We start from the raw sequence: 25445 nt of genomic DNA on the forward strand, positions 1-25445 counted from the left end.
TTCTTCATCTCCCCTTTCGTGGGGGGGCGAGGGCCAAGGCTCTACCCGCTCTGTCGCCGGCTCTCCGGAGCAGCCGTCGCTGCCCAAGCCAGGGCGGGGCTGGAGCCCAGCACCCCTAAAATGGGGACTTTTGGCTGCCAGGTCCCCTCCCTGGGGGAGGAACTGAGCCACTTGGCCTCGTGTCACCCTTTTGTACGCTCCCAGCTTTTCTGCGGCGCTTCCCGGGGGGTTCGGTGACGGTGACGGCAGCCCTAGAACGGGTTGCCCCAGGGCTCGGGGGACGCCTCGCCGGGGATTTTTTTGGCGCTGTAATAACGGGGACGACGGAGCAAAGGGCACGGGCAGGCTTGGGCCGGCGTTTTCCTGCCCTGGACCCACCGTCCCTCTCAGCAAGGGGCCTTGAGCTCGGTTTTTAGCAGCAGGGTGGCTACAGCAGCGTGTGGGGTTCAAGGGCCTCAACCCCGGGGCCAGCCGGGATGTTTTGGGGGCCGCAGGGGGAGGGGGGTCAGGTCGCGCCATGTCCCCCGAGAGCGCCGGACTTCGGTGCGGGGTGGCAGGGGGCGCAGTGAGGGCACTGTCACACCCGGGGGGGTTGGGGAAGCGGCGACGGGGAGGGGGGGGCTCGGCTGTGGGGGCTGCGTCGCCCAGGGAGGGGTTGGGGCGGGGGGACACCCGACGTGGCTGCACCACGTGCCCCGCCGAGTCCTTTTGGTTTTGTTTTGGGCGAACCCCCGTCACCAATGTTGTGCCAAACAGAGAAATAAGAGTCCTGGAAACGGAGACGTCGCCCGGGGGTTTTCTTGATCGTCTTTTCTGCTCCGGGATGAGGCCACCGCGGCTCCGGGAGGGCAGGGGGGGGATGACACACAGATGCCGTGGGGGGGGTTGGGGACAAAGCCCTTGGCCACGTCTTTCACGTCGTGGCCCCCTGAGCTGGGCTGGGTTGAGCTTTCGTGGGGAGCGGGGACGTGGCGGAGGGTGCTGGCAAGCAGCCTCAGGCCCCTCCTTGCCCACTGGACCCCTGGGCCAGCGCTGTGGTGGCCTCGGCATGGTGGTGGGGGGGAAAGACACACAGACATGTGGCACTTGTTGGGGTGGGGGGGAGGGAGGGCTCCGTGATAGCCCCTCTCCCAGCGCTTCTGGGAACTGGTACCAGCTGCTGGGAATTTTGCCGGGATTTTAGGGGCTTTTTTCCAGGCGACGTGTTGGGCCGGTGCCGGCCCCGCTGGAGCTGCCAGGCCTGGCGGGGGGGGGGGGGGGTCCTCCGGTGGCCCCCCCGTGCCAGGGCCGTGCCCGCGCTGGCTCCTGCCCCGGGGCCCAGGGGTTCCCCCGGTTTTGCAGCCCGATTTCGGTGGGTTCTTTCTCCCTCCTGTGTAGCTGGCCCCCACCCCCCCCCGCCCCGGGCTGCTTATAGGGGGGGCTCTGCCACGGGAAGGGGGGGGAGAGGGGCCAGGGCCTGGCCTGGGGGGCCTGCAGCCCCCCTCTTGGGCTCCTGGCTCCACCCCCGCCATTGAGCCCCCGGGGGTTTCTCTCTGTCCCCTGCAGTTGGGGGGCTGGGGTCCTGCCCAGCACCCAGGGCTCCCCCCAGCCCCGGGGGGGGGCTTCGCCCACCTCCTGCCCCCCGCCCCTGCACAGCTCTGCCAACACCCCCCCCCCCGCGCCCCCCCGGGGCTGGCCACGAAACGGGGGGTGCCACAGCGTGACCCCCCCTGCTGATGCGGTCTGGGCACGCTGCTGCCACCAGCCCCGGGGGACTGTCCCCAAAAAGCACCGGGCTCGGGGGGGCCACCCCCCGTTTCTGCATCCCTGGTGTGCCCGGGGGGACGGGGGGGGGGGGCACAGACACGGGGGGACACTGGACACGTGCGGAGGGGGGGGAGGTCAGGGAAAGGTGGGAGGGGGTACCCGGGGCCCGTAGACACGTTGGGGCTGGCGGGGGGGTGTCCCGGTACCGGGGGCGGTCATGCCGCCGGGGGGGGCGGGGTTGGGGGGGGGCAGGGCTGCTCCCGGTGAGTCACGGCGCGGCCCCCCCCGCCCCCTCAGGCCGCCCCATAAAACACGCCGCCTCCCCGGCAGCCGCTGCCCCATGGCTGCGCTGCGACCCCCCCCGTACGGGCAGGCGGGGGGCGGGGGTGGTGGTGTGCTGTGTGCACCCGGGGAGGGGGCACCAGGCGGGATTTGGGGAACCCCAAGAGGGGGAACCAACCTTTGGGGGGGGGCGGGGGGGGGCTGTGATGGGGCTCTGCGGATGCTGGAGGGCAGTGGGGGGATGCTGGGGGGGGCTATGGGCAGCTCTGGGGATGCTGGGGGGGGGAAATGCTGGGGGGGGGGGGGGGGGGGCCGTCCCGGGCTCGGGGGAGCAGCCCCAGCGCTGAACCCCCATTATCTGCCCACAGGGCCCCCGGCCCCCCCTGCCCGGCTCCTCCTGCCCCTGCTCTGCTGGGCCCTGGCCTCCCGCTGCACCGGTAAGTGGGGGGGCTGCGGGGGGGGCTGCGGGGCGGGTGCCGGGAGCAACTCTTGTCCCTGTACAACCCCCCCCCCCCCAGGGTGCCTGTGGGGGGCTGGGGATGAACCATGGCCCCTCTGCAGGACCCTGCCCCCCACGTCCCACCCCCTCATCCCAGGGATTTGGGGTGTTTAGGGGTGACTTTGGCCCCCTCCCACCTCACCCTGCTCTGCCCCCCCAGGTGCCATGCCGCTGCAGCCCCCCCGCATCACCGCCCTGCAGAAGCCGACACAGCCCCCCCACCCGGGTGAGTGACCCCCCCAGGGGGGTGTGTGTGTACAGCGGGGGGCCTGCGGTTAAGACACCCCCCAAGCCATGAGGACGCACGTGGGGTGCATCCTCCACCCACAGCCGAGATTTTAGGATGATAATGCGGTAGGGGGGGCATTCCCCTTTGGTTGGCGGAGGGGGGGCTGTGCCTGTGGCAGCCTGACCCTGTGTGGGAGGGCACCGGGGCCCCTCAAAGCCCCCCCACCCTTGACCCCCCACGTCCCCTCTGGCTGTAGGTGAGAGCGTGAGGGTCTGGTGCGAGGCGGCGAGCGGCCTCCCCGAGCTGACGCTGCTCTACTGGCTGGGGAACGGCTCCTTCATCGAGAAGCTGCACCCCGATGGCGCCGTCTGCGAGGGGACGGTGCTGTGAGTATCGGGGTGCGGGGGGACCCAGCAGCAGCGGGGCTGCCCAGGGCTCTGGGGCTGGCAGGGACGCTGGGTCCCCTAGCCCCAGGGTGGGGGGGGTGTCACGGAGCCGGGCGCTGATGGGTGCCCCCTCCCTCCCGGATCGCAGAGAGGAGCCGCGGGGTTCAGGGGTGACGTTGCGCCGTGACCTGCGCTTCAGCTCCTTCGGCGCCCGGCACCTCCACACCAATTTCACCTGCGTGGTGCTCAGCCCCCTCGGCGTCGACACCCGGGAGGTGCAGTGGCAGACCCCGACCCCCACCCCTGCCCAGAGCGGCGGACTGGGCTGAGACTGGGCAGCAACTCGTGACGGGTGAACACCCGCCCGCCTGCTGCGGTGCGGGTCCCCGCGGGGACGTGATGCCTCCGTGGAGGCCCGTCTCCGTGCCCCGCCGTGCGTGGGGTCTGCGGGGCTCCTACCTCTGCTGGCCCCGCTGTGCATGGGGGTCTCGGTCCCCCGCTTTGACCCGAGCCGGGAGCGCTGCCCCGGCCAGCCCCGGGAGCTGCCCACAGCCAGCTGTGGGACCCCAGGGTTTATTAAAGCTCATCGAGGCCACCCGGTGTCACCCGTGTCCTGGGGACGGGGGCGCCCGTGGGGGCAGGAGGCACCCAGAGGGTGAGGGGAGGGAGAGGAGGTGGCTCCGGTGCCTGCGGAGGGCATTATCTGTCCCTGACCCCCCCGCCACCCAGAGAGCCAGGGACAGGCCCGGGCACAGGGACCCCCGGGGAGCCGGGCCCATCACCTCCCCCTTTGCTCCCTCGGGTGCTGGGGGCGGGGACAGTACCCCCCCCCGGGGTTGCAGGCAGCCACGGGACAAACCCCGGGAGCAGTTTCCCTCCCTCCCCAGGGACTCCTCGAGCAGGATCCAGGGTGCCGGCATCGCTCTGCGGGATGCTCTGGATGGGGGGGGGGCTGGAGAAGACCCCAGGTACAGCCCCCCCCACGTGCTGCCCCCAGCCCAAGCAGCCGCAGGAACCCCTCAGGACACCCCGCACCCACAATAAGTCTTTATTCCTTTGGGGACCAGCGAAAAGCTGGGCAGGGACACCCCCAAATCAGCCCTGCCACTGCGTGTCCCCCCCCTGCGTCCCCATTGGCACCAAGCCCCATTCCCGATTCTGCTGAAGGCCTCATCCGGGCTCCGCGGGTCCCCGTGGGGACACACCGTCCCCGTGTCCCCAGCCCCCCCATCCCGCTGCTGTCGCCGTCAAGCCGGTGGGTCCCGGTCGCGACCCCGTTTCCTCACTGTGGCTCGGTGGCCTCGTGGCTCATGGGCGACTGGCCACTGCCAGGGCCGTGGCTGCCAGGAGGAGCCCCCTGAATCGTGGGGGGTCCCTGGGGACGCTCCTGCCTGGGGGTGTCACAGAGGGGGAGTCAGGGGCAGCCGGGGGTGGGGGGGGTCTGGCCGGGGGCTGCCCGCCCCGGCTGCAGCAGGTCTCTGGGCTCACCTGCGCTGAAGACGCACGCCCGGCTCTGGCATCTCTTCTCTGCCGAAACAACCAACCGTCCGCACGGGCCCCGCGCTGCTCCTCCCCGTGCTGTGCCATGTTGTACCACGCCATGCTGTGCTGTCCTGCGCTGTCCTCCTCATGCCATGCTGCGCCGTGCCACGCCGTGCTGTGCCGTGCCACGTTACGCCCTGACATGCCGTGTCATATCACGCCATGCTGTGTTGCACCATGCCATGCCATTCAGTGCCGTGCCGTGCTGCACCGTGCCATGCCGTGCCATGCTGTGCCGTGCCGTGCCGTGCCGTGCCGTGCCATGCTTTGCTGCCAATCGCCCCCACTGCAAACCCCGGGGCAGAGCAGCCGGGAGACGTGCAAGGACGCACGCCCGAAGGCAAACTCCCCCTGTCCCCCTCCCCACGAGCAAGACCCCCCTTTCCCAGCAGAGCTGGTGGGAAGGGGCCACCCCCCCGTCCCCCCCCACCCCGCAGCGGGGGCGTCACCTTTCACCAGCTCGCAGTTGTAGGTGCTGCGCGCGTCCTGGGAGCGGAGCTGGATGAGGGCTCTGTTCCCATCGCGGGCGATGTCGGTGACCTCGAAGCTCTCGAAGGGCGGGATGAGGACCTCCTCCTCCCCGGGGAAGGAGGAGAAGTTGCTGATGCGGGCGCCGTAGCAGGTCTCCACCAAGAAGATGGTGTCCTGGCCAAAGAGCTGGCTGGTCTTGTTCTGGAGGGAGGTGGAGGTGAAGTGGCCGAAGCGGACGGACTGGTGCTGCTGGGCGCTGAAGCGGATGCCCTGGACGCCCCGGTAGACGCGGTGGCAGCGGCGGGGCTGGGCGTCGCGCAGGACACGCAGGGCCTCGGTCAGGAGGAAATGCAGCGTCTTGAAGCAGAAGGCGCCCAGATATTTCTCGCGGGAGCGCCCGGCCTCGCGCACGGCCGCGTTGAACTCCCGGTACAGGGGTTCCTGCAGCGTGTACGCCAGGAGGGCGACCGCGTGCTCCGGCCGCAGCGCCGGCGGCTGGGGGACGTGGCCCTGCCGGTTCCGCCATTCGGCGGCGGCGAGGGTCCAGGCCTCGGCGTAGACCCTGTTGCAGGTGAACTCAGTGCGGTTGAGCTCCTCCAGCTCCTCCTCCATCATGCGGCCACAGCCCCGGTACTGGTCGTCGAAGGAGTTGGGGGCCATGTCCAGTGCCACCTCCTGGAGGGGGTCAAGGTCTCGCCGGCGCGGGGGGCTGCTGGCGGCAAGGGTCCCGGCCAGCAGCACCAAACCCAGCGCCAGATGCCCCATGATGGGCAGAGCCACCCCGGGGGAAGCCCCCGTCTGTCGCGGGGCTGGGAAGCGCTGGATCCTCCGCAAGTGGAGGTGGGGGAGTGAGAGCAGGGGTGGTGTGGGAAGTGGGGAGCAGGCTGTGGAGAGAGCAGGGCAGGCTGGGAGAAAGCACCCCCAGTTGTATCCCCAGCCAGGGGACCCTCCCAGCACCGCCGAGAGCCCGACCCTGTTACCGGAGCCCCAGCTAGAAGCGTTACCTGCTCCCCACGGCAGGTGTGGGGCTGGGGTGCTGCTCCCCAGCTTCCACCGTCAGCAGGGGAGGTGAGAAGCAGCCGCTCTTTCTTTTTATAGCAGCCCCGGCCGGGATCGCTTGGGCCCAGATCCAGCCCCCACCTCCATCCTCCCGGTTATTTTTATCGTCCCCTGTCGTGGTTTGAGCCCAGAGGGCAACTGAGCCCCACGCAGCCGCTCACTCCCCCCCTTCCCCCCCGCAGTGCTGGGAAGGAGAAAATGAAACCAAAGGCTCAGGAATGGAGATAAGGACAGGGAGGGGTGACTCGCTGTAATGGTTTAGCCCCTGCTGGGGTCTGAGACCACACGGCCGCTGCCCCTCCCCCACAAAGGAAGTGAAATATAAAGCCCCGATCTGAGATAAGGACAGGTTTAATACGACAGTGCAACAGCAACACAACAAGCAACAACAATAACAATAAAAGTAACACTGATAACAATGAACAGAGCAAGATATCTACCAATACAGCAGTGAGAGGATCGGTTGTACAAAACCACGCGCCCCGCGCTCCCGCGCCAGGATGTGACGTCCACATGGTATCTGAATAACCCGGCTAGAGCTCCCCCCCACTGCTGGGGAAACTTAACCCTATCCTGGCTAAACCAGGACACTCACCCATTACTGTTATGTTTGGGGAAGGAAAAACCCCTCTGCTTTAATTCAAACACAAAACCAACACTTCACAGTCAGACTGGGACAGTGAGAAGCGATACCCTATCTTAAAACACCTCCCCCCACCCCTCCCTTCTTCCCGGGCTCAGTTTTGATCCCCAAATCTCCACCTCCTCCCCCAGCAGGGCAGGGACAGGGGATGGGGGGGTGCAGTCAGTCACCACTTCTTCCCCCAAGGTGGGGGGGAAACAGTGAGAACTGCAGAACCCCCCCACCCCCCCCGCTCCACAGCCACTACATGTCCTGTCCCTCTCACGGCAGACAGTTCCCCCCCCCTCCAGGACACCTCCCGCCCTTCCTCCTGCTCCTTCCTCCCACTGACCTGGGTGTTCCCAGAGGTGTCTTCCTCATAACTCCGTCTCAAAGCCCCCCAACCCCCTCCCACGTTCCCCTTCTTAAATTCGTTATCGCAGCGGTGCAGCCACCGGCACTAATTGGCCCAGCCTTGGCCAGAGCCGGGTCCGACCTGGAGCCGGGGGAGTTTGAAGAAGCTTCAGCCACTGCAGTAGCCCCTCCCCTGCTACCAAAAACCCCTCCACACCCACAAACCCAACCCCCCCCCCCCCCCCCCCCCCGAAGAGGAAACCCCCGGGGGATAAATTGCAGGGTGCAAGATCCCGCCAGGGGCTCGGCCCTTTCCTGCAGGACCTGACGCCAGATCCGCCCCCGCTGAGCTGGCACTGACCCCCCACCCCCCCGCCGTCACGCTGCTGAGGACAGGGCAGGTTGTGGCATGGGTGGTGCTGGCGGGGGGCATCCCCGTGGGGCCGGGCCCCACCTGCAGCCCCCAGGCTCTGGAGGGGTCAGGAGGCAGGGTGCGGGCAGGCACAGTCCCTGCCTGCTCTGGCAGGAGCAGCTCTGGGCCAAGAAAACGTCTGGGGACAAGATCAGAAGGAAGAACGTGGCAGCAGACGAAGTGGGGCTGTGCCCAGCTCTGGCAGTGTCTCAAGGAGTGGTGGCAACAGTGCTTGCAGTCCTGCTGCTGCTACTACTTCCCCAAGCCCCTGAGGTGACAGCACTGGTCCCAGAGGAGCAACAGGCACCCTGGAGACAGCAGATGGGGATGTAGGGCTGGGAACCGCACAGGGGTGACACCATCTCAAAACACGAAAAAATTAAAATGATCTTTTCTCCATCCCTGGTGCTGTGGTTCTTCCACCCAGCCCTTGATGTGCCTTCTCCCCCGTCCCTTTGCCAAACCTCCCCTTTGGGTCCCTTGCTGACCCCGCCCTCCTCTGCCGGGTCTCCCCCAGGTCCTGGCTCCGAGCTCCCCCGGGCTTTGTCACCTCCGTCCGGCCCTGCGTCCGTAAGCACCACGACGGGGACGTTTTCTTGGCCCAGAGCTGCTCCTGCCAGAGCAGGCAGGGACTGTGCCTGCCTTCACCCTGCCTCCTGACCCCCTCCAGAGCCCAGGGGCTGCGGGGCACCAACTGCAGTAACAGGGTGATTGGACAGGTCAGCTCATTGGCTCTTTTCACCGAAAATCCAATCCCCTGAAGGCGCACAGCTGACTTCTCCATCCTCCTGCATTACCCACCAAGGGCACCCGGGCCCTGGGACAAAAGCAATCCCACGCATGGCTTTACCTTTCCCGATGCAGGAATAACCCAGACTGTCTGCCCCAGCACAGTTTTAATGCCCACTGCGGGGACTTTATCCCCATCTACAGTACGTCGGGGGGTTGGTGGAGCGGGGCCACCCTGCTTGGCAGATCCTCTGCCATTGACTCACCAGGGGGCTTTTGCTAAATGCACCTCCCAGGGTTTGTTCCCAGTTCCTCGGTGAGAGAGGTCAGCTCTTGGGGAGCTCAGTCAGAGAGCTCGGTGAGAGAGCTCGGTGAAGGTGGATCTGCGTAGGCCCGCAGAGGCCTGGAGAAGCAGCAAGGCTTGGAGGAGAAGCAGGCCTTGGAAGAGAGATACGAAGCCGTGCTAGTGTGAAGAAGATGGCAGCACCGAGACTGCCTGCGTGGTATGGAACTGTTTGTGGGGTAAGAGTATTGATGACTGTCTAGGTGCTGATTTGCGTATTATGAAGTAAGAGCTTGGATGAGAGCAAAAGTATGTATTATTGTATGAGTATGTATTAATGTAAGAAGAGAGGAAAAGAGATATTAAAGAACATAAACAGCCCCTGCCCTGCAGAAAGAAAGAAGAACATTGTGACGTGTGAATTATTTTGGCCGCTACAAGTTAATACAACTTACTACAACTCAGTAGAATTTAAAGCAACTTATTACATTTAATACAGGGCGGCAGGCAGAGGGGCTGGTCCCCGCTGTGCTGGAGGGGGCTGCAGGGATACCCCAGCCCAGAGCTCACGGCAGGCTGGGGAGGAAGGGGGGGTGCTCCCTGAGCCCAGCACCCACCCTGCAGCACAGCACCCAACCCCCAGTCCAGCATCTAGCCCCGCCTAACATCTGCACCCCCACCCCCAAATCCAGCCCCACAATCCAGCTGCCACCCCCTGGCTCTGGTGGGTGCTCCCCAGCACCAGGATCGGGCCCCACCCAAGGAGCAAGACCCCAGCCCCACTATCGGGACTCCACCCCAGTGACAGAACCCCAGGCTGTCACGGTCCACTCGGTGGACTCGTGATGATTCGTTTGCTACGATCTCGAAAGTGCAAAATTAAGGTGACCAACACCAAAGGGGATAGCAGTAATCAAACAGTGAAACTTTATTGGGTTGCCTGTGAAGAGGCACGCGATAGTTAGAGATGGGTGAAAGAAAGGAGAAAAGTAAAGTTAAGTTTTAGAGAGAAGAGGGAGAGAGGTTATAGCTACCACCGCTGATCTCACGACGTCCTAACGGTCCCGGGTCCAGCTGATGCTGCGTCGTCGATCGTCGTGGTCCTTGGTGGGGAAGCTTCCAATTTTCGTTGTCCAGAAGTCATCTTTTATGCTTAGTAACACACCTTGCTCCACCTCTGCCTCGGGGGTCTCCGCCCTTCTCAGAATTCAATTATCATATCTCCACCCCTCTCGAGCAAGGCCATCGCGCGTGCGCGGGGGGGAGTGTCTGAGGTGTGGTCAGTCTCGGAGGTGGGTAACCTTCAACCAGGAGGTGTGTTTTGGTATTATAATGAAGCAAAGTTCATCTGAGGTTCATGATTTCTTCATCGGTGTTATGGCAACAGTCACGATCCATCTTTTTGACAATGGCTATGCAATTATCACTAACTGCTCTGGCTAGGCCCAGGTACCGAACAGTAGCACAACACTCTTTGTACTGCACGGCTCAGGCACCAAAGAACAGCACTGCACTGCCTGCACCACACGGTTCAGTACTCAGGAGAACAGCACAGCACTGGCTGTGCCACACAGTTCTGCTTTCAGGAGCCTTTGCACCACATTCCATTCCAGGAGTCGGCAGCTGCGCTCCAAACAGGCCGTTGTCGGGTACCTCACTGTCCATGTCCCTGATGACAATGTTGAGACAATGCTGATCTTCTGACCGACTCTTACACCACCCCGTGGCTCAACATGGTCGTCAGGACATTGGGATCGCACGGTAGTAGCATAGTAGAAGAGGAAGAAAGAGATCAAAAGAAAGGGAGAGAGACAGAGAGAGAGAGAAGAAAGAAAGGAAATAACAGTGATCGAACAATCTGCAAAATTAAATTTATAAAATAATTATAATCAAAGCTATTAATATAAAAAAAAATTAATGAAATTTTAAAACATCAATTGTTTTGGGGATATCCACATTGGATGGGACATCAAACATATTGTGTGTGTTCAATACAAACATCAAACGTGTTAACCGATTCATCATTCTCCAGGTTATGACATACAATACTGCTGACAAAACCAAACTGATCAAAACCAATATCAAGAGAACCACGATGGGGTGACACAACTTGTTCAGGATGCCTGTAGCAGTAGGCGACCATCCGAAAAGTGTGTCCCACCATCTATGTTCTACATCCTTTTGCACTCTTTCCAAAATTCGGTGTATTTCTTTCACATTGTGATGAACAGTTATTAAGGTTTTCTGTCCGTTTTCCCCAATTTTTTCCAAAATCTCAATCAAATCTTTGTGTTGTAGTAACTGCTTTACCAAAGTGAGATTCATTCCAATGGGTGTAGGCAGCAATTCATGAATCAACGTGTAATTAGATTGCAAAAGTTGGTAAGATGTGACCGGGGCCGAATAAGAAAAGTCACACCCAATAATCTCAATAAAATTACAAACACAGAAATTTGAATAATTTTTAGTCTCTACAATTACCTTGTCCACAGATAAAAAATCACAAACAGTCCTCAAACATACACAGCCTTTGCCAATGTATATGAGTACTGTTTCAGGGTTTTCATTAGGATGAATCTCGAAATGACAAATATTTTGTTCAGTATCTAAACAAACATCTTGAGCCTCAGTTGCGTTGCCTTCACAGATAAATCCTTGTTGTTCTCGCACAATGCAAGATTCCAAATTGACAGTTTGCCATTTTTCATCCACCTTTCGGGCCCATGCTCTATGCTCAAAAGGATAGAGTATAGCTCCGTTGTGGTTCAACCCTAATGCAATGATGGGATAAATTGGGTATAGGGTAGCATTATATATAGTAAGCACAAAGGTTGTAGCTGTGTTTGTGATGGGGTCATAAGTAAAGTTTACCAGGTTCCACCAGGATTGGAGTTTCTTCTCAAAATCAGTGGCACTGTCCCAAATTATTTTCCTAATTTCAGTAGGGAGAGTGCCTTCTTCACCTTCTCTTATAATTGAGGCGGCTACCGACTGCATCCATACTTGAGCCTGGATACAGCTGAGAGCCAAAGAGAGGTTATTCTGTATCACCCCAAGTGCATCTGCAATCAATTCATGGTCCTTTACATTTACCTTTTCCCACTTTGGTAATATATTTGACAACAGCCACTGGTTAGTCCCCAGAGCCAATAAAGAAGATCACAAAGGCTGTTGTAAGTTAGCCAAATCACTAATTGAGGTAGCCAATTTGTTCATTATTACCTCTAAATCGATACTATTTAAAACTCCCAATCCTGTTCCCAAAACACTGGTTAGGTCTCTCCGTGTTCTTCTCGTGGAAAGAGTTCGTTTTTGCAGCCAGGTTGTCCATCCCTCGTAAGAAGCCTTTAGGAAGGGTGAGCAAGCTGGCTGAATGTCCAAAACATTGTTTTGCATCAGCAATTCAACTCGTTTGAGAGACCATGCCGGGTTAAGCAACATTTGTTGTTGGCCTGTATTCCTGATTACATATGGTCCTATTCCGAAGGTTTTTGGGCTAAGCACAACAGTTGGTTGGGTAGTAGGTATTACAACATCTATTTTGAGTTCTCCCCAGTATTTAGTGTTATTTTTACCACACATAACTTTATGGGCGTGCTGTACAGCAGTCAAATTTAGCCAACAATCTAGGTTTTAATTTTTACATAACAAAATAGGGTCATGAGGTCCAGCTCCATAACTGTTTGTGGGTTCAATGTGGGATTCAGTGATCAATCTGCATCTTATTGGGATGTTATCCCCTTGTACCACCATACTACAGTGGCTAAGTTTGGGAGATGGTCTTTGGGATAGTGTCCTAGAGTGCTAGTATGCTTGATGGTAGCTTGGGACCATGGCCATTCTGTATTCTTTTGGTTACAGGTTAGTGGTAAGATGCAGAAAAGTACTACCAATCCAATTAAGTGATTCATGTTATTCTTGGTGTCCCTCGGAGTTCTTCTGCAAGAATAAACCAGAACTTGCCTCTCTGAGCCAAAAATTAAAACCAGACAGAAAATTAGAATGATGGAATTATCCAGTGAGTATTTATCCGATGCTCCTTCCCTAGGGCATTGGAGGCTAACCTCCCACTCATTTTGCTCCCAGAAAGGGAGCCATTCAATACATCCCTTAAACACTGCATGGGAATCAGTGTATATGTGGACAGGGGGAGTGGTTTGTGCTTCGTGCTGGAAAACACTCCATACTGCAATTAATTCTCCTCTCTGGGCACTCCCTTCTCCCTCTGTTATTATCTGTTCATCAGTAGCAGTGTGGAGAGCTACTGTCCGGTATTGCCACACTTTTCCTTCTCGCTTTGCAGAAGCATCGGTAAACCAAACATTCACTGACTGATCGTGAAAGAAAGGAGGGGCCACCCGAATAACTGAGATAGGTTTGTCTTGGCTGCTGTCCAGGCTCTCTGTTTCTTGGACAGCTAAGTTTTTTAAAGCTCCTTCAGTCACTGGGAAAAGGTTACAATAGTGTTCAATCTGGGAATACCACTTTCGTACTGAGGCTCTCTGGGCCACCCCGTCAGGAGGGGGTGTCCCGCTAGTGACTGCTTTAATAACTTTAAACGGGCCTCTTAGCACGATTGGTTGTTGACGTGTGATCATCTCCACTTCTTGTGAGGGCTTTTGGATCTTTTCTAGGGGAATTTGCAAACCCAAGTTCTCCAAATGAGAGATTATGTTCTGTTGGGTTGCTATGCCTTCAGCTTTTGGTAGTTTCTTCAGTTTTTGGGCCAAAGCATGGTGAGATAGTGTAGGGGAATGTTTGTATTCCTGAGGCAGATGGATAAAGGTAAATTGTTGACCCTCCCACGTAAAAGCAAAATGGTCTCTGTCTTCTGGTCGCAAAGGTATCATGAAAAACATATCTTTAACATCTGTGATTGCCATGATTGGATGAGTTTTCTCCTGAATTGTTATTACCGGTTCAGCCATGTTAGGGACTGAGGCAGTTAGAGGGTCTGTATTAGCATTCAGTCGCCTAAAATCTACTGTAAGCTTCCACTTCTCCTTAGGTTTTTTCACTGGCCACACCGGCGAGTTGAAAGGAGAATGAGTATTTATCACCACTCCTTGCTCCTGAATTTCCTGCATAACTGGTTTGACACCTTCCTTTGTTCCCAGGGGGAGGGGATATTGTTTGACATTAGTTACTTTGCTAAGCGGCAGAGGGGCTGCAGTTTGAGGTAGCCCGATATTCAGCTGCGGTGTCCCAAGAGTCCACAACAATCCTTCTGAACCCTTCCATCCCCTTTCTTTAAGGGCATCTTTTAACAAGTGATTTTCTTCCTCTATCTCTTCCTTTTCTTCTATCTGCTGTTTTAACAAACAAATTACTTTCTCCTTCTCTGCTAACTGCTCTTCTTTCTCTGCTAATTGCTCTTCCAGGTTGGAGATTGTTTTCTGCAAAAGTTGTGCCAAATTTTCAAGGGATTCTATGATTTGTTTTTCATGGCTACGCCGCTTAGAGCGGTCTTCAATTGCTGCGACCAGGCAGGCTCCAAGGACTGCACAGATTATCGCTTTGCCTTTACCTGACCGTAATCTAGCCTCATTATGTATGGAAATCACTCGGCCTGTTACACTCTGTAAATTTGTCCAATTGTCTCGAGCCCACTCTTCCCCGGGCAGGGAGGGTCGAGCTCCATACTTTGCCAAGAGTGCATAGAACGAGTCAAGATTTTTTACTAATGGAGGGTTTTGATAAACATCTTTTTCAGTCATTCTTATTACGAAGGGGCTGAACTCACTTCGGGGAGGAAAACTTAGTTACACCACAGACGCAACAGCTGCTGCGTCGCCCTTCTCTTCCCCGAGTGGCTGAAGGGACCAAAATCTACCACGGGGAGGTTAAACTTAGTTGCAGACTTTCTCAGTTTGTCCCTTTCACTTCCCCAGGTAGTCGACCTCATTTATTGAGGGCAGTTCCCCCTTTTGCACTAAGAGATCCTTGCACTTGATCCTGATAGACAGAGCCCTCAATTCGAGTTTGGGGTGCAATACACCGAGGCGTGTGTGGTGTGCGGGAATCTCGAATCGCCCCCCTTGCTTTCTGGACACCTCTCACCCTTTTGGGTGTAGGGCCAGGTGCGGCTGGAGCGAAAAGTTATTCCCCTGTTACAGACCACACACAACCTGCACCCCCCTGTCTCTCAGGATCCTGTCCGTGACGCCAGTTTAATGTCACGGTCCACTCGGTGGACTCGTGATGATTCGTTTGCTACGATCTCGAAAGTGCAAAATTAAGGTGACCAACACCAAAGGGGATAGCAGTAATCAAACAGTGAAACTTTATTGGGTTGCCTGTGAAGAGGCACGCGATAGTTAGAGATGGGTGAAAGAAAGGAGAAAAGTAAAGTTAAGTTTTAGAGAGAAGAGGGAGAGAGGTTATAGCTACCACCGCTGATCTCACGACGTCCTAACGGTCCCGGGTCCAGCTGATGCTGCGTCGTCGATCGTCGTGGTCCTTGGTGGGGAAGCTTCCAATTTTCGTTGTCCAGAAGTCATCTTTTATGCTTAGTAACACACCTTGCTCCACCTCTGCCTCGGGGGTCTCCGCCCTTCTCAGAATTCAATTATCATATCTCCACCCCTCTCGAGCAAGGCCATCGCGCGTGCGCGGGGGGGAGTGTCTGAGGTGTGGTCAGTCTCGGAGGTGGGTAACCTTCAACCAGGAGGTGTGTTTTGGTATTATAATGAAGCAAAGTTCATCTGAGGTTCATGATTTCTTCATCGGTGTTATGGCAACAGTCACGATCCATCTTTTTGACAATGGCTATGCAATTATCACTAACTGCTCTGGCTAGGCCCAGGTACCGAACAGTAGCACAACACTCTTTGTACTGCACGGCTCAGGCACCAAAGAACAGCACTGCACTGCCTGCACCACACGGTTCAGTACTCAGGAGAACAGCACAGCACTGGCTGTGCCACACAGTTCTGCTTTCAGGAGCCTTTGCACCACATTCCATTCCAGGAGTCGGCAGCTGCGCTCCAAACAGGCCGTTGTCGGGTACCTCACTGTCCATGTCCCTGATGACAATGTTGAGACAATGCTGATCTTCTGACCGACTCTTACACAGGCCCAGTATGGAGACCCCAGGCCCAGTATCAAGACCCATCAGAGCTGCAAAAATGACGTCCTTGGGCACAATCCTGTCCGAGGCCCCTCACAGCAATGAGCACCAACTGCTGGCAGCCATCGGCTAGCAGGCATGCGCTCCCCCCTTTTCTTGAGACTTTGGGCTCACAAATCCAAGCTTTCAGCACTCAACACCCAAACCTCAGTTTGCGGCAGAAAAAGAGCCGCCGTCGCTGTGGCACAAGAGTCAGAGGTCCCTCAGCTGGAGCGGATGCGGTCGTTCCTTTGGCCAGTGCTGATCAGTAAATGGCAAGTATGGAAGCACAGAGGGATCGGCGGGCAACGCCCCGCTACTCGCTACCCCCCCATTGGGACGGGACACAAAGATGGTCCCGTGAAGGTTCCTACGTGGATCTCGGGCGTTACACGCAGGCAGGCAGAAAGCGCCACGTCCCAACGCGCCGGGGCCTGTCCTCAGCTACGGGGTCTCTCAGCTACGTTGGCCCCGGGGACCTGAGCGGTTTGGCTCTGAGCCTCCAAGCGTGCCATGCCGCGCCGTGCCGACACAGGGGTCCCTGATTTCGAGGGGGACACCCCAGCCCCTCCTGAGCCCCTCGCAGGGGGAAGGGTGTGGCAGGGGGGGCTGCCGGGTGTCACAAAGGAGGCTCTGCCCGCCCTGTGACGTCACAAAGGGGGCTCTGCCCGCCCTGTGGTATCACAAAGGGGGCTCTGCCTGCCTTGTGATGTCACAAAGCGGGGCTTGGCCACCCTGCGACGTCACTAAGGGGGGTCCACCCGCCTGCCCCAATATAGAAGGCCGCAGCCGCACTGGGCCCACAGACATGGCGCGTGGCAACGGGCCCACCCTGGCCCAGAGGCTCCCGCTACTGATGCTCAACATGCTGCTCTTCCTGACCAACACGTCGAGGGCCAAGAGCTTCTGGGTAGGTGATGCTGCACCGCGCTGTGCCGGGGGGGTGGGATGCTGTGGGGTGGTGTGGTGGAGGCTGTGGTGTGGGGGCTGTGGGGGGCTGTGGCCTTGGCCCGCGAGCCGCTCACGTCTCACCCAGCTCTTGGGGTCCTGCAGGGGATGAGGAAGAAGGCGAAACGTTCCCGAAGGAGAGCCAAGGGCCAGACGGAGAAGCCGACTGCTGAGCAGTCCCGGCCCCGAGCACCCTGCAAACGGCTGACACCCCACGGCAGCCCTGAGCTCACTCCGTCTACTTCCTCGGCGGCTTCTCCACCAACAGAGAGACGAATGAAGGAGCCCGCACCGACCCTGGAGACATGGTGAGTGCCGGGGGAGACCCCCAGATCCTGCCCCAGCCCCTCAGCCCGTGCCCTGCCCGTCCCGCCGGAGGGGCCGCGGTGCAGAACGTTCACTTCCCTCTGCTCTGCAGTGCCAGCGCGAAGGCGCCAAGCATGGAGGACCTGTGGCAGCTGCCTGACATAGACTCTGTGGGAACCCACTCGTCAAGTGTCTCTGTTTCCTCAGGGAGTTCTTATTATATCGACACCTCGGAGGGCCGCACACAGATGCCGAAGATATGCTCTCCGGGCCCCTTCTTGTCGAGCAGCTCTAGATCCACAGACACCCTCCTGGAGCGCAGGCTTGCTGCCATGTCGGAGCAGGTGGCGGCACAAGAGCGCTCGGGACCCGCCCAGTCCCCCGAGGATGATCAGGGGCTGGTCGCAAGAGCGGGCGGCGATGAGACCCTCCCCAAGGAGCGCCCCCAGCCCCCCACCTGCAGGGAGGTGGAGGCGAAGCTGCGGCAGCCGGGAGACAAAATGTGGCTCAATGGGCAGAGAGTGGAGCTGCCACGGGGGCTCCTGGACACAGACGAGGCTGTGGATGGGGACCAGATCAGGAGGAACAATGTGACCCCGGACAGGAGTGCCCGGCTCTGGCAGTGTCTCAAGGCCTGCTGGCAATGGTGCTTACAGTCCTGCTGCTGCTATTGCTTCCCCAAGCCCCCAAGGTGACAGCACTGGTCCCAGAGGAGCAACGGGCACCCCGGAGACAGCAGACGGGGGTGTAAGGCTGGGAAACTCCCTGATATCGTAAAAAATTATATGATCTTTTCTCCATCCCTGGTGCCGTGGTTCTTCCACCCAGCCCTTGATGCGCCTTCTCCCCCGTCCCTTTGCCAAACCTCCCCTTTGGGTCCCTTGCTGACCCCGCCCTCCTCTGCCGGGTCTCCCCCAGGTCCTGGCTCCGAGCTCCCCCGGGCTTTGTCACCTCCGTCCGGCCCTGCGTCCGTAAGCACCACGACGGGGACGTTTTCTTGGCCCAGAGCTGCTCCTGCCAGAGCAGGCAGGGACTGTGCCTGCCTTCACCCTGCCTCCTGACCCCCTCCAGAGCCCAGGGGCTGCGGGGCACCAACTGCAGTAACAGGGTGATTGGACAGGTCAGCTCATTGGCTCTTTTCACCGAAAATCCAATCCCCTGAAGGCGCACAGCTGACTTCTCCATCCTCCTGCATTACCCACCAAGGGCACCCGGGCCCTGGGACAAAAGCAATCCCACGCATGGCTTTACCTTTCCCGATGCAGGAATAACCCAGACTGTCTGCCCCAGCACAGTTTTAATGCCCACTGCGGGGACTTTATCCCCATCTACAGTACGTCGGGGGGTTGGTGGAGCGGGGCCACCCTGCTTGGCAGATCCTCTGCCATTGACTCACCAGGGGGCTTTTGCTAAATGCACCTCCCAGGGTTTGTTCCCAGTTCCTCGGTGAGAGAGGTCAGCTCTTGGGGAGCTCAGTCAGAGAGCTCGGTGAGAGAGCTCGGTGAAGGTGGATCTGCGTAGGCCCGCAGAGGCCTGGAGAAGCAGCAAGGCTTGGAGGAGAAGCAGGCCTTGGAAGAGAGATACGAAGCCGTGCTAGTGTGAAGAAGATGGCAGCACCGAGACTGCCTGCGTGGTATGGAACTGTTTGTGGGGTAAGAGTATTGATGACTGTCTAGGTGCTGATTTGCGTATTATGAAGTAAGAGCTTGGATGAGAGCAAAAGTATGTATTATTGTATGAGTATGTATTAATGTAAGAAGAGAGGAAAAGAGATATTAAAGAACATAAACAGCCCCTGCCCTGCAGAAAGAAAGAAGAACATTGTGACGTGTGAATTATTTTGGCCGCTACAAGTTAATACAACTTACTACAACTCAGTAGAATTTAAAGCAACTTATTACATTTAATACAGGGCGGCAGGCAGAGGGGCTGGTCCCCGCTGTGCTGGAGGGGGCTGCAGGGATACCCCAGCCCAGAGCTCACGGCAGGCTGGGGAGGAAGGGGGGGTGCTCCCTGAGCCCAGCACCCACCCTGCAGCACAGCACCCAACCCCCAGTCCAGCATCTAGCCCCGCCTAACATCTGCACCCCCACCCCCAAATCCAGCCCCACAATCCAGCTGCCACCCCCTGGCTCTGGTGGGTGCTCCCCAGCACCAGGATCGGGCCCCACCCAAGGAGCAAGACCCCAGCCCCACTATCGGGACTCCAGCCCCAGTGACAGAACCCCAGGCCCAGTATGGAGACCCCAGGCCCAGTATCAAGACCCATCAGAGCTGCAAAAATGACGTCCTTGGGCACAATCCTGTCCGAGGCCCCTCACAGCAATGAGCACCAACTGCTGGCAGCCATCGGCTAGCAGGCATGCGCTCCCCCCTTTTCTTGAGACTTTGGGCTCACAAATCCAAGCTTTCAGCACTCAACACCCAAACCTCAGTTTGCGGCAGAAAAAGAGCCGCCGTCGCTGTGGCACAAGAGTCAGAGGTCCCTCAGCTGGAGCGGATGCGGTCGTTCCTTTGGCCAGTGCTGATCAGTAAATGGCAAGTATGGAAGCACAGAGGGATCGGCGGGCAACGCCCCGCTACTCGCTACCCCCCCATTGGGACGGGACACAAAGATGGTCCCGTGAAGGTTCCTACGTGGATCTCGGGCGTTACACGCAGGCAGGCAGAAAGCGCCACGTCCCAACGCGCCGGGGCCTGTCCTCAGCTACGGGGTCTCTCAGCTACGTTGGCCCCGGGGACCTGAGCGGTTTGGCTCTGAGCCTCCAAGCGTGCCATGCCGCGCCGTGCCGACACAGGGGTCCCTGATTTCGAGGGGGACACTCCAGCCCCTCCTGAGCCCCTCGCAGGGGGAAGGGTGTGGCAGGGGGGGCTGCCGGGTGTCACAAAGGAGGCTCTGCCCGCCCTGTGACGTCACAAAGGGGGCTCTGCCCGCCCTGTGGTATCACAAAGGGGGCTCTGCCTGCCTTGTGATGTCACAAAGCGGGGCTTGGCCACCCTGCGACGTCACTAAGGGGGGTCCACCCGCCTGCCCCAATATAGAAGGCCGCAGCCGCACTGGGCCCACAGACATGGCGCGTGGCAACGGGCCCACCCTGGCCCAGAGGCTCCCGCTACTGATGCTCAACCTGCTGCTCTTCCTGACCAACACGTCGAGGGCCAAGAGCTTCTGGGTAGGTGATGCTGCACCGCACTGTGCCGGGGGGGTGGGATGCTGTGGGGTGGTGTGGTGGAGGCTGTGGTGTGGGGGCTGTGGGGGGCTGTGGCCTTGGCCCGCGAGCCGCTCACGTCTCACCCAGCTCTTGGGGTCCTGCAGGGGATGAGGAAGAAGGCGAAACGTTCCCGAAGGAGAGCCAAGGGCCAGACGGAGAAGCCGACTGCTGAGCAGTCCCGGCCCCGAGCACCCTGCAAACGGCTGACACCCCACGGCAGCCCTGAGCTCACTCCGTCTACTTCCTCGGCGGCTTCTCCACCAACAGAGAGACGAATGAAGGAGCCCGCACCGACCCTGGAGACATGGTGAGTGCCGGGGGAGACCCCCAGATCCTGCCCCAGCCCCTCAGCCCGTGCCCTGCCCGTCCCGCCGGAGGGGCCGCGGTGCAGAACGTTCACTTCCCTCTGCTCTGCAGTGCCAGCGCGAAGGCGCCAAGCATGGAGGACCTGTGGCAGCTGCCTGACATAGACTCTGTGGGAACCCACTCGTCAAGTGTCTCTGTTTCCTCAGGGAGTTCTTATTATATCGACACCTCGGAGGGCCGCACACAGATGCCGAAGATATGCTCTCCAGGCCCCTTCTTGTCGAGCAGCTCTAGATCCACAGACACTCTCCTGGAGCGCAGGCTTGCTGCCATGTCGGAGCAGGTGGCGGCACAAGAGCGCTCGGGACCCGCCCAGTCCCCCGAGGATGATCAGGGGCTGGTCGCAAGAGCGGGCGGCGATGAGACCCTCCCCAAGGAGCGCCCCCAGCCCCCCACCTGCAGGGAGGTGGAGGCGAAGCTGCGGCAGCCGGGAGACAAAATGTGGCTCAATGGGCAGAGAGTGGAGCTGCCACGGGGGCTCCTGGACACAGACGAGGCTGTGGATGGGGACCAGATCAGGAGGAACAATGTGACCCCGGACAGGAGTGCCCGGCTCTGGCAGTGTCTCAAGGCCTGCTGGCAATGGTGCTTACAGTCCTGCTGCTGCTATTGCTTCCCCAAGCCCCCAAGGTGACAGCACTGGTCCCAGAGGAGCAACGGGCACCCCGGAGACAGCAGACGGGGGTGTAAGGCTGGGAAACTCCCTGATATCGTAAAAAATTAAATGATCTTTTCTCCATCCCTGGTGCCGTGGTTCTTCCACCCAGCCCTTGATGCGCCTTCTCCCCCGTCCCTTTGCCAAACCTCCCCTTTGGGTCCCTTGCTGACCCCGCCCTCCTCTGCCGGGTCTCCCCCAGGTCCTGGCTCCGAGCTCTCCCGGGCTTTGTCACCTCCGTCCGGCCCTGCGTCCGTAAGCACCACGACGGGGACGTTTTCTTGGCCCAGAGCTGCTCCTGCCAGAGCAGGCAGGGACTGTGCCTGCCTGCACCCTGCCTCCTGACCCCCTCCAGAGCCCAGGGGCTGCGGGGCACCAACTGCAGTAACAGGGTGATTGGACAGGTCAGCTCATTGGCTCTTTTCACCGAAAATCCAATCCCCTGAAGGCGCACAGCTGACTTCTCCATCCTCCTGCATTACCCACCAAGGGCACCCGGGCCCTGGGACAAAAGCAATCCCACGCATGGCTTTACCTTTCCCGATGCAGGAATAACCCAGACTGTCTGCCCCAGCACAGTTTTAATGCCCACTGCGGGGACTTTATCCCCATCTACAGTACGTCGGGGGGTTGGTGGAGCGGGGCCACCCTGCTTGGCAGATCCTCTGCCATTGACTCACCAGGGGGCTTTTGCTAAATGCACCTCCCAGGGTTTGTTCCCAGTTCCTCGGTGAGAGAGGTCAGCTTTTGGGGAGCTCAGTCAGAGAGCTCGGTGAGAGAGCTCGGTGAAGGTGGATCTGCGTAGGCCCGCAGAGGCCTGGAGAAGCAGCAAGGCTTGGAGGAGAAGCAGGCCTTGGAAGAGAGATACGAAGCCGTGCTAGTGTGAAGAAGATGGCAGCACCGAGACTGCCTGCGTGGTATGGAACTGTTTGTGGGGTAAGAGTATTGATGACTGTCTAGGTGCTGATTTGTGTATTATGAAGTAAGAGCTTGGATGAGAGCAAAAGTATGTATTATTGTATGAGTATGTATTAATGTAAGAAGAGAGGAAAAGAGATATTAAAGAACATAAACAGCCCCTGCCCTGCAGAAAGAAAGAAGAACATTGTGACGTGTGAATTATTTTGGCCGCTACAAGTTAATACAACTTACTACAACTCAGTAGAATTTAAAGCAACTTATTACATTTAATACAGGGCGGCAGGCAGAGGGGCTGGTCCCCGCTGTGCTGGAGGGGGCTGCAGGGATACCCCAGCCCAGAGCTCACGGCAGGCTGGGGAGGAAGGGGGGGTGCTCCCTGAGCCCAGCACCCACCCTGCAGCACAGCACCCAACCCCCAGTCCAGCATCTAGCCCCGCCTAACATCTGCACCCCCACCCCCAAATCCAGCCCCACAATCCAGCTGCCACCCCCTGGCTCTGGTGGGTGCTCCCCAGCACCAGGATCGGGCCCCACCCAAGGAGCAAGACCCCAGCCCCACTATCGGGACTCCAGCCCCAGTGACAGAACCCCAGGCCCAGTATGGAGACCCCAGGCCCAGTATCAAGACCCATCAGAGCTGCAAAAATGACGTCCTTGGGCACAATCCTGTCCGAGGCCCCTCACAGCAATGAGCACCAACTGCTGGCAGCCATCGGCTAGCAGGCATGCGCTCCCCCCTTTTCTTGAGACTTTGGGCTCACAAATCCAAGCTTTCAGCACTCAACACCCAAACCTCAGTTTGCGGCAGAAAAAGAGCCGCCGTCGCTGTGGCACAAGAGTCAGAGGTCCCTCAGCTGGAGCGGATGCGGTCGTTCCTTTGGCCAGTGCTGATCAGTAAATGGCAAGTATGGAAGCACAGAGGGATCGGCGGGCAACGCCCCGCTACTCGCTACCCCCCCATTGGGACGGGACACAAAGATGGTCCCGTGAAGGTTCCTACGTGGATCTCGGGCGTTACACGCAGGCAGGCAGAAAGCGCCACGTCCCAACGCGCCGGGGCCTGTCCTCAGCTACGGGGTCTCTCAGCTACGTTGGCCCCGGGGACCTGAGCGGTTTGGCTCTGAGCCTCCAAGCGTGCCGTGCCGCGCCGTGCCGACACAGGGGTCCCTGATTTCGAGGGGGACACTCCAGCCCCTCCTGAGCCCCTCGCAGGGGGAAGGGAGTGGCAGGGGGGGCTGCCGGGTGTCACAAAGGAGGCTCTGCCTGCCCTGTGACGTCACAAAGGGGGCTCTGCCCGCCCTGTGGTATCACAAAGGGGGCTCTGCCTGCCTTGTGATGTCACAAAGCGGGGCTTGGCCACCCTGCGACGTCACTAAGGGGGGTCCACCCGCCTGCCCCAATATAGAAGGCCGCAGCCGCACTGGGCCCACAGACATGGCGCGTGGCAACGGGCCCACCCTGGCCCAGAGGCTCCCGCTACTGATGCTCAACATGCTGCTCTTCCTGACCAACACGTCGAGGGCCAAGAGCTTCTGGGTAGGTGATGCTGCACCGCACTGTGCCGGGGGGGTGGGATGCTGTGGGGTGGTGTGGTGGAGGCTGTGGTGTGGGGGCTGTGGGGGGCTGTGGCCTTGGCCCGCGAGCCGCTCACGTCTCACCCAGCTCTTGGGGTCCTGCAGGGGATGAGGAAGAAGGCGAAACGTTCCCGAAGGAGAGCCAAGGGCCAGACGGAGAAGCCGACTGCTGAGCAGTCCCGGCCCCGAGCACCCTGCAAACGGCTGACACCCCACGGCAGCCCTGAGCTCACTCCGTCTACTTCCTCGGCGGCTTCTCCACCAACAGAGAGACGAATGAAGGAGCCCGCACCGACCCTGGAGACATGGTGAGTGCCGGGGGAGACCCCCAGATCCTGCCCCAGCCCCTCAGCCCGTGCCCTGCCCGTCCCGCCGGAGGGGCCGCGGTGCAGAACGTTCACTTCCCTCTGCTCTGCAGTGCCAGCGCGAAGGCGCCAAGCATGGAGGACCTGTGGCAGCTGCCTGACATAGACTCTGTGGGAACCCACTCGTCAAGTGTCTCTGTTTCCTCAGGGAGTTCTTATTATATCGACACCTCGGAGGGCCGCACACAGATGCCGAAGATATGCTCTCCGGGCCCCTTCTTGTCGAGCAGCTCTAGATCCACAGACACTCTCCTGGAGCGCAGGCTTGCTGCCATGTCGGAGCAGGTGGCGGCACAAGAGCGCTCGGGACCCGCCCAGTCCCCCGAGGATGATCAGGGGCTGGTCGCAAGAGCGGGCGGCGATGAGACCCTCCCCAAGGAGCGCCCCCAGCCCCCCACCTGCAGGGAGGTGGAGGCGAAGCTGCGGCAGCCGGGAGACAAAATGTGGCTCAATGGGCAGAGAGTGGAGCTGCCACGGGGGCTCCTGGACACAGACGAGGCTGTGGATGGGGACCAGATCAGGAGGAACAATGTGACCCCGGACAGGAGTGCCCGGCTCTGGCAGTGTCTCAAGGCCTGCTGGCAATGGTGCTTACAGTCCTGCTGCTGCTATTGCTTCCCCAAGCCCCCAAGGTGACAGCACTGGTCCCAGAGGAGCAACGGGCACCCCGGAGACAGCAGACGGGGGTGTAAGGCTGGGAAACTCCCTGATATCGTAAAAAATTAAATGATCTTTTCTCCATCCCTGGTGCCGTGGTTCTTCCACCCAGCCCTTGATGCGCCTTCTCCCCCGTCCCTTTGCCAAACCTCCCCTTTGGGTCCCTTGCTGACCCCGCCCTCCTCTGCCGGGTCTCCCCCAGGTCCTGGCTCCGAGCTCTCCCGGGCTTTGTCACCTCCGTCCGGCCCTGCGTCCGTAAGCACCACGACGGGGACGTTTTCTTGGCCCAGAGCTGCTCCTGCCAGAGCAGGCAGGGACTGTGCCTGCCTGCACCCTGCCTCCTGACCCCCTCCAGAGCCCAGGGGCTGCGGGGCACCAACTGCAGTAACAGGGTGATTGGACAGGTCAGCTCATTGGCTCTTTTCACCGAAAATCCAATCCCCTGAAGGCGCACAGCTGACTTCTCCATCCTCCTGCATTACCCACCAAGGGCACCCGGGCCCTGGGACAAAAGCAATCCCACGCATGGCTTTACCTTTCCCGATGCAGGAATAACCCAGACTGTCTGCCCCAGCACAGTTTTAATGCCCACTGCGGGGACTTTATCCCCATCTACAGTACGTCGGGGGGTTGGTGGAGCGGGGCCACCCTGCTTGGCAGATCCTCTGCCATTGACTCACCAGGGGGCTTTTGCTAAATGCACCTCCCAGGGTTTGTTC

The 25445-nt window shown here is 59.4% G+C and overlaps 2 protein-coding genes and 1 pseudogene across 2 annotated transcripts; 1 reads left to right on the forward strand and 2 right to left on the reverse strand.

The window, feature by feature from the left end:
• Positions 1-1048: 1048 nt before the first annotated feature.
• On the forward strand, positions 1049-3737 carry IL18BP (interleukin 18 binding protein). Its single transcript, XM_074860804.1, has 6 exons — positions 1049-1054; positions 1198-1351; positions 2397-2465; positions 2688-2753; positions 3013-3142; positions 3291-3737. Exons 1-6 carry the CDS (start codon positions 1049-1051, stop codon positions 3469-3471), a joined length of 606 nt encoding a protein of 201 aa, XP_074716905.1. The 3' UTR covers positions 3472-3737.
• A 375-nt stretch (positions 3738-4112) lies between these two features.
• Positions 4113-6441, reverse strand: LOC141939930 (erythroblast NAD(P)(+)--arginine ADP-ribosyltransferase-like). The gene is made up of 4 exons (XM_074860633.1): positions 6160-6441; positions 5134-6039; positions 4631-4669; positions 4113-4533 (listed from the first exon to the last, which is right to left on the reverse strand). Exons 2-4 carry the CDS (start codon positions 5918-5920, stop codon positions 4451-4453), a joined length of 909 nt encoding a protein of 302 aa, XP_074716734.1. The 5' UTR covers positions 5921-6039; positions 6160-6441; the 3' UTR covers positions 4113-4450.
• Positions 6442-10259: 3818 nt separating this feature from the next.
• Positions 10260-17112, reverse strand: LOC141940036 (uncharacterized; annotated as a pseudogene).
• Positions 17113-25445: the final 8333 nt, after the last annotated feature.

This window comes from Strix uralensis, chromosome 2, assembly GCF_047716275.1.
Source record: "Strix uralensis isolate ZFMK-TIS-50842 chromosome 2, bStrUra1, whole genome shotgun sequence".
NCBI classification, from domain to species: Eukaryota; Metazoa; Chordata; class Aves; order Strigiformes; family Strigidae; genus Strix; species Strix uralensis.